General features: G+C 47.0%; 2 protein-coding genes across 5 annotated transcripts in view; both read right to left on the bottom strand.

The window, feature by feature from the left end:
- Positions 1-242: 242 nt before the first annotated feature.
- The window catches only part of LOC119379010 (uncharacterized), a 69,116-nt gene continuing 60,579 nt past the window's right edge, over positions 243-8,779 (bottom strand). For 3 of the 4 annotated variants that reach the window (XM_049411838.1, XM_049411840.1, XM_049411839.1), the window contains one exon: positions 243-501. The gene's annotated coding sequence lies outside the window, so the exon portion shown is untranslated. Of the gene's footprint in view, positions 502-885; positions 978-8,779 lie in introns of all 4 variants that reach the window. The other variant, XR_007414819.1, reaches the window with a different exon arrangement.
- On the bottom strand, positions 5,805-7,484 carry LOC119382905 (uncharacterized). Its single transcript, XM_037650816.2, has one exon. It carries the CDS (start codon positions 7,482-7,484, stop codon positions 5,805-5,807), a length of 1,680 nt encoding a protein of 559 aa, XP_037506744.2.

Here is an 8,779-nt window from a genome sequence, read left to right as displayed (position 1 = left end):
TTTTCCTCATCGTTGTGACATGTGTATTACACCTTTTATATCTTTGTTATTACCATATTGTACGGAATTGTTTTGTGGTATGCTGTTAATATTATGTTATGTTCTGCATTGTTGCCGTGCCTTATCACAGAAATGTCATTAAACCATATCGACTTTGTATATGCGCCCCCCTGCAGTAATGCCACTACGGCGTTGCAGGAAGTAGGTAAAAAAAAAAAAAAAGAGGAACATAATGTTTTCGGCGAACCCAATAAATTTATTATAGATGGAAGAAACCTTCTCTCGCGAATAGAAAATTTTCGAGTCTCTTTCTTTACTCACAGTTGCTTTTTGAAATCAGCATCCAGCAAAGTGTTACATTTTTGTTAAGAGTATCCATTTTTAAGCACAAAAGAAAAGGCGCCCGTATACGAGTACATTTACTGGCGAGTATTCTTGAAGTTGTACTCGTCAACCAAGATACCTGGAGGGATCAAACCTTCGGTTGCGCAGCACCGCTCCCTATAACAGAAAAAAGAAAAAGAGGACAAAGCGCAGAATAATCAACGTTTATTTGCACACCGGAATTGTTTGCGACTGCAACAGGGCGAAGTTTCGACGAGTTGTCATTGATTTTTTTTTAACCGCAGCGCGCAGCAAGAACGGGAGGTCAGTTAAAAAAAAGAAAAAGAGGTTTTCTTCGTAAAATTATCACGAACGCATTGCGTAATTGAAATCCAAGCAAAAAAATAATAAAATAAAGCAAGAATTTGGAATCTGCTTTGAACGTCGGAAAGGAATAAATCTCAAAGTGGTAACCACGCTCTTTACGTCTCTCATAACGACGCACAGCACTGTAAATCTTTACGTAAACAGGCAAATTGTGAAACTGCTGGTCACACGTACCTGCAGCATTTCATCCTATGATTAGGCTCGAGAATTTTCTCGCAATGAATATGAATGCATTATATAAAGCAGAAAGTAGAATATTCCTTGCCCTAATAATGGTGAAAAAGAAAAACAAAGCAAGAAAACAGCAGCAGCACTAAGATTGAACTCTGCAATCAAATAGTAGGTAGGGTCGTTGCTCATGAGAACTCCAAGCGTATTGAATAAACACATATTACCATAGACTGAACTATACTATCTGACGGTATGTAGTAATGCAAAGCATGTTGCGTGAATCGTTGCGGCACGACACGCCGACGCGCGTCGAGCTGGTGTGGCCCGTACGTGACGAAACACGTGAAGCGTCTCGACGATTCACTTGTGATGTCTCCGGAATTTGCCCACTTTGCTATGACTCTGTCCGCAGGATCGGCGCGCCGACTTGGGTGGGCCGATCCTGACGATGATGCAATAAGGAAATTCACTTTACCGGTGTAACCAAACAAGCAGGCGCACCAAACGAAAGACCCCAGAAAAAGAGGCATACTTTTTTTTGCTAACGGAATTGTGCTCCTGATGTTGCATTAGTATTTTTCGCATTGCAGCTATTCAGGTACCGCTTGCTCTTTTACTGCGTGGGTGTGCAGAGAACAGAGTCTGCAAGCAGCGAATCTGTAGAGGTAGTTCAAATGGGGATACATAAAAAAAGAAAAAAATTGGGGCAACTACGCACTTGTGGTGCGAAGACTGAGGAAACAGCAGAACTGGTGGTCTTCCTTTTCTCCATTCCCTCCTCCTAACCATAGGCGTGCGCAGAGTTCTCCATATTTGGGGGGAGTCTCACCGCAGCCCCCCTCCCCCACTCGCCTTCGGCCTGCGGGTACCCTGGTTCGAATCCTACCTCGCCAAGAAATGTATATTTTGTTGTATTCTCCTCTTGCTCTTTATTTCTCTTCTCCTCCTCCTTTCCTTCCTCCAACGCGTTTCTAGGCGCAGACGTGCCAGGTGGTTGCTAGGCAACGCGCAGAGCTCGGCGAGTTTCTGCACACGATCCGGCACCTAACCTCGAACTTCAAACAGCGTCGCTGTTAATACTGCTGGCGTAGGCCGTTCAGTGAAAATTGCTTTTTTGCGCGCTGTCGAGATGCGCCAGCTGTTCAACCGATGCACGTGTGCTTGTGGCACTCACCCGTTCGATTACCGGCCACGGCGGCAGCATTTCTATGAGGGCTAAATGCAAGGACACCCGCGTACTAAGATTTATATCCGTGTTAGCGAACTCCAGGTGGTCGAAATCAATCCGGTGTATCCCACTACGGCGTGTTTCATAATCATATCGTGGTTCTGACACGTAAAATCCCAGGAATTATTATTGTGGGGCGAGTAGCGGTGCCAGCGACACTTCGGCGACAAAATTAGGGACTCTGAACGGCTTTCAGTATGACCTTGTCTCCGACTATAGGAATGTCTCGCATTAGAAATTGTTGCATTTTATGCGCGAGAAATATATGATCTGATCATGAGGCAGGCCGTAGTGCAGAACTCGGACTAATTTGTGGCCACATGGGTTTCTTTAACAAGCACCATTGCGCGGCACACGGGCGTTCTTGGAATTCGCCCTTATATACTTAAAACGCGGAGGCAGGGATTCGATTTCTCGGCCTCGTGATTAGCATGGACAATGCCACACCGCTAAGCCACCACGACGGCCGCTTTGCTTTTTGGCGAATACTGTCATGTAATCAATATAAGCGTGTCCACCACGGTGGGCATGCATAATGGGCAAGGTGTAGAACGTACGTGCCATGGTCGTAATTAACGAGGCTTCAGCGCTACACGGACAGCTCTGCTATAAAATGTCATACTGACCACACAACGACGCACGAGGGCGTAAGAATTGTGGTTGTAAGGGGAATGCGGTACCTGATTGTGTTATCTGTGAGTGTTATACTTATTGCATGAAGCGATAACGTCAGTTGTAATAACTTTTCCGATGGCGTTACGTTGCGAAATTCACCACCAAACAAGCTTGCACTGTCCCCCTTCACATCATTTGGAAAAAAAGCTGAGACTAAAGAAAAAAATTCTTATTGATATAAACGCCATAAAATAAGACAGCAGAGCCAACCAGTCAGTCGGTCTTATTTTTGGAGATCAGAGATTGCGAAGCGCACCCGTCGCGATTGAGTGGTTGTCGCTGCACTTCTAGACAAGCAGACCGCCGAAGCCTCGCTGGTTCTCCAGATCACACGATGTTATGCCAGCATAAATTCGCTGAACCACACTGGCCGATTCGGTTACGGCGCATGTTGGCGTTGCAAAGGCAAGATGGGCGCCGCACTGGCTTGTGGACATTCTTGAACGAATAGTACGGGACAGCCGGTGAATTCGACCATTTCTTTTCGCCCAGCAGCAAGTTTCGTGTTGACAATTATGGTGGCTGTCTTTAACTGGCCCGCTCAGTCCGGCGGCCAAGCAGAAGAGATGGTCGTTCTTAAAGAAAATGAAGCAGGTCAAACACAATGTTGCTATCTAAACAATAACTTTTGTGCTTTGTTAAGGTCTGTCTTTTGCTCAAGGTAACGCAAGGTCACATTTAAGGTCGCTCACGGCGCCCGTTGAAGGTGCAAGTCAGTGAATTTGGTAAAAATACAGAAAGTGTGCACCTAAAACTGCACCTTAATTTATTGACTCATTCGTTTATTTTTATTCATTCATTTATTTTGATAATAAAACACTACTAACCCACCTCATCCCATCCCATCATCATCTGAAAAGCTTTTCTTAGTTCTGTGACAACGCCATTTTTTGTGTGCGTTTCTTACTTTCGTGTCCCTCATTTTTTCTGTATTCGCCCTGTGTAGAATGGCAAGGCGGACGCTGATTGGGTTGATTTTCCTTGCTGTAGTTGCCTCTAGTGTATGGCACGAACCACGATGGATGACTGGCCAAAATTCACACTTGAAGCATTGTGGAAATCCACACTTTCATAACAGCAAATACTAGAGTCTTTTAGCAAGTTACGGAAATACGGTACGCAAATATGGTACGGTATGACGGTACCTCTCCTCCTTGCCGGTCGTTGTGTTACTGTAGTTGTGCTTTTGCCAGTGAAGGCACCCCAACACCACACAAGATTTTTCAAAAATTACTGTGGGGTTTTCACGCCTCATTGTTGCCTGTCAGCCTACGCATTGTTAACGAGGAACCTGTCGTTCGGGGAACGCACTGTCACGAACTGGGAGCGGCTTATGCACAACGAGCGCGAAAGTAGGAGCGCTACCGTACTGACTTACCGTAATGAGATGACAATATTAACACAAGTGTTAAATCTGAGTGTGTTTCTTGCTATCTGTTCTTTCTTTTGGCGGGGCCTGTGCTGAGACCTTCCTTTGAGTACTCCCGGATGAGACAGAACTATATGACAAATAACAAGGGATAGTTCGCAAGGAAAGCTTATTGAAAAGGATTGCTCAAGGAAAGCAACCCAAGGCAGCCATAGATGAAGTGGCGACGAGTTTAATAACCGAAATCAATCATGGCTCGAACATCGCGAAATGGGGATCGATTCATAGGCGGAGACAAGTTAATATTTTTTCCCCTGGACGCTTATGTCACAAAAAAAAAGGGATCATAAAGGTCATGATGATACCCGCAAAATTTACGAGACAAAGTTATGTCACAGAAGTGGCAAAAGCTCTGCTATTGTCGCAAAATATCATTTTTTTAATCCCTTCGCCATAACATTGTCGCTAAAGTATTTTTTGCTGGGCTCCGATTGCAATAGGTTGACATACTCTCTAATTATGTCAACAAGTAGAAATCAATATTCTAGTAAGCACACGCTAAGCATACACATATATGTACCAAATAGAGCGCTCCTATAGAGTCGTATAAATGTTCCTGATCATGTTATATATATCCCATAAAGCAAGGACGCCGGGTCGCAGTGAACAAATCAGGCATTTGGAAGGATGGCCTCTACTTGTTTTCACATTCTTAAAGGGGCCATGACACCCAATATTTGATCATAATCTGTGTTGAGTGGATGAATCCTTGTACATTCACAAATAAGCTGGCGAAATTTTAGCGCATTTGGTCGAGCACTTAATTTATAATCGAATATTTAAAAAAAAAACACGCGAGTGGCCTGAGAGTCAGGCAACACTGCTGCACTCCCGAGCCGTGACGTAACAAGCAACTAGCTGTGCAAGCGTCTGCATTGCGACGAACGATATTGTTCCGTGGTCAGCTGCACGTGATATCGAGATATTTTAGCTTTCTTCAGCTTGGCACTGAAATTCAATAATTTGCAGCGGCTGAAACTTTGGTAGAAGACGACGGCTCCGTTCCGTGCTGCACATGACGTCACGCGCGCCATGGCAAAATGGCGGTCGCCAGCGGTCGCCGGCGGTAGAGTGTACTATAGTGCCTAGAATAAGTGTAATGAAGTCCAGGGTTCGACGGAAACCCGTCTGGTCGGGAAAATTCATGGTGGGAATGGCAAGCACCGACCAATCGTTGAAACACACAAATTGACGTTTCGGCCCCGCTACGGGGGCCTTGTTCACAAGGAAAGAAAATTTTAGGGCATGGGTTATATGGGCTTGATGATGTGACGTAAGCATCGAGTGTATATCGGGGGCAGATTGCCTGAGTTGCGGTTGAGCGTGTTATCGGTCGTCTGAATGTGAAGGGATTCAAGATGAAGCCTAGCTGTTTTGTTCTTTTCTTTTCCTATTATCTTCGCGCTATCACAGTCGATGTCATGGCTTGTGGACACTGCGTGCTCAGCTAGCGCGTTAGTTGCCACGTGCTTGGTTTTCACGTCATAGCTGTGCTGTTTAATTCTTTTTCCAAAGTCGCCTGTTTCACCGATGTAGACTTGATTACAATCGGCGCAAGGAATTCTGTACACGACGCCCGGGAACTTCTCCTTATCGAGTTTGTCTTTCACCGTCCCCACAGCTTGTCTGAGCTTGCGCGTAGGCACGTGAAGCGACGTCGACTTCATACCCCCGAAGGATTCGGGACAAACTTTCGCTTATGCCGGGGACGTACGGCACAGGAATCCTTTTTCTCTTCCCCTTGTCATTGTATTGTTGAGAGTCATTTGGCGTAGGATGAGCTAGGCTCTTTTTAACAGCTTGAATGAACGAACTGGGGTAGCCCGAAGATGAGAGGTCACGGCGTATCGTGGCTAGCTCGGCCGCTTGGTTCTCCGGAGTTGAGGAAAGTTTCTCCGCCCTACGTACGAGTGAAGCGACCACCGACTTCTTCTGACACATCGGGTGCACAGAGCTGAAACTTAGGTACTTGCCAGTGTGAGTTTCCTTCCTGAAGACACTGAACGACAAACTACTGCCGTCGCGTTTCACGAGCACGTCCAAAAATGGCAGACGACCATTAACTTCTTCCTCTGTCGTGAACTGTATGGCTGGATCCATGCTATTAAGGTGCAGAAGAAAAGCACTCAAAGCAGACTTCTTAACCACTGAGAAACAGTCGTCCACGTAGCGTAGGAATACCCTTGGACGTGGGTTGAAACTAGACAGGGCACGGGACTCCAGTGACTCCATTGCCAAGTTCGCTGCGGTGACTGAGATCGAGGCTCCCATTGCGGTTCCATGGACTTGTTTGAAGAACTTTTTCTGGAACGTGAGGTATGTGTTGCTCAGACAAAACTCTAGAAGTCTGCTGAGATCTGGAGCCTCGAGCGGTGTCCTTTCTGGAAGACTTGGGTCCGATTCGAGAGCGTCAGTGCAGACCTTGACGGCGAAGTCAATGGGCACGCTTGTGTAAAGTGACTTCACATCGAAGGACACCATGATCTCGTCGTCATGTAGGACCGTGTTGCGAACCTTTTCAATAAAGTCGTACGAGTTCCGTACGTGCGTTTCAGTTTTTCCGACCAAAGGGGAGATAATCCTGTGAAGGTAATTCGATAACTTGTGGAGAGGCGAGCGGGTGAAGTCGACAATTGGGCGCATAGGGACGCCCTCCTTGTGTATCTTGGGTAATCCGTACAGAGCGGGAGCGGAGCCATTGTTACACAGAAGAGAAAAATACAGCGACTTCTGCTGAGGAGGCACAAACCGAAATCCGTCAGCCAGTAGCTTCTGCAAGTCCCTTTGCACTTTTGCAGTGGGATCACGATTCAGGGGAACGTACGTTCGATCGTCCTCGAGCATGAGTCGCATCTTGTTTTCGTAGTCTTGTGTGTCCAACACGACAGTGGCGTTTCCCTTATCGGCGGGGAGTATAACGATATCCTTATTGTCACGCAGTCTTTTTAGTGCCTTGCGTTCCTCGGGCGACAAAGGATCAAACTCTTGATTCCGGCGTAGCTTCGAAAGCACACCGACGACACGGGTACGTGCTTCATCACGGCGAGAAGGATCCACACACATGACCGCACTTTCCACAGCGCACACTACCTTTTTTACATCAGGCTGTGGAGCCAGGTTGTAGTTGAGGCCTAGGCTCAACACGGACCACTCAGCGTCGTCGAGTTTGTGCTTGGGGAAGGTTGTGCACAGAACTGCGGTTTGTAGCTTTGGAAGGATCGTCACGATGAGGCAGTAACCTCTGAAGCTTGTTTTCATGAAGCGCTTCATCTTGGCGTGCGCGTAAACCGGCATGGAAGTTGGCGTGCAGCTGGATGCTTGCGAAGTCGTCAGGACACTTGTATTCCAGTCGGCGGCGAGCGAAGAATGTCTCGTTCTCGAGAAACCGGATTTTTTTTGTCCCTGCAGTCCATGATCCTGGCTTGAAGGAGAAGGTGTTCGGCTTTTCTAACGACGTGGAAACCAAAGCGGCTTGCTACTGGCTTGTTCAGGCGTAAAGAGCGAGGAATCAAATTTCTTGCCTTGCAGGTTAGGTTGAACTGAAGATGTCCTTTAAATGCTGAAGTTCGGGTTACCAGTGAATTGAAGCGGCGAATCTCGGTGATGACAGGTTGGCCATACGCCTCACGAAGTGCAATGAAGTCCAGGGTTCGACGGAAACCCGTCTGGTCGGGAAAATTCATGGTGGGAATGGCAAGCACCGACCAATCGTTGAAACAACACAAATTGACGTTTCGGCCCCGCTACGGGGGCCTTGTTCACAAGGAAAGAAAATTTTAGGGCATGGGTTATATGGGCTTGATGATGTGACGTAAGCATCGAGTGTATATCGGGGGCAGATTGCCTGAGTTGCGGTTGAGCGTGTTATCGGTCGTCTGAATGTGAAGGGATTCAAGATGAAGCCTAGCTGTTTTGTTCTTTTCTTTTCCTATTATCTTCGCGCTATCCCAGTCGATGTCATGGCTTGTGGACACTTGCGTGCTCAGCTAGCGCGTTAGTTGCCACGTGCTTGGTTTTCACGTCATAGCTGTGCTGTTTGATTCTTTTTCCAAAGTCGCCTGTTTCACCGATGTAGACTTGATTACAATCGGCGCAAGGAATTCTGTACACGACGCCCGGGAACTTCTCCTTATCGAGTTTGTCTTTCACCGTCCCCACAGCTTGTCTGAGCTTGCGCGTAGGCACGTGAGCGACGTCGACTTCATACCCCCGAAGGATTCGGGACAAACTTTCGCTTATGCCGGGGACGTACGGCACAGGAATCCACAGAATTCCTTGCGCCGATTGTAATCAAGTCTACATCGGTGAGACAGGCGACTTTGGAAAAAGAATTAAACAGCACAGCTATGACGTGAAAACCAAGCACGTGGCAACTAACGCGCTAGCTGAGCACGCAGTGTCCACAAGCCATGACATCGACTGGGATAGCGCGAAGATAATAGGAAAAGAAAAGAACAAAACAGCTAGGTTTCATCTTGAATCCCTTCACATTCAGACGACCGATAACACGCTCAACCGCAACTCAGGCAATCTGCCCCCGATATACACTCGATGCTTACGTCACA

This window comes from Rhipicephalus sanguineus, chromosome 1 (genome assembly GCF_013339695.2).
Source record: "Rhipicephalus sanguineus isolate Rsan-2018 chromosome 1, BIME_Rsan_1.4, whole genome shotgun sequence".
Lineage (NCBI taxonomy): Eukaryota > Metazoa > Arthropoda > Arachnida > Ixodida > Ixodidae > Rhipicephalus > Rhipicephalus sanguineus.
Note: the sequence above shows the minus strand (reverse complement) of the source record. Positions and strands in the feature narration are given on the sequence as shown.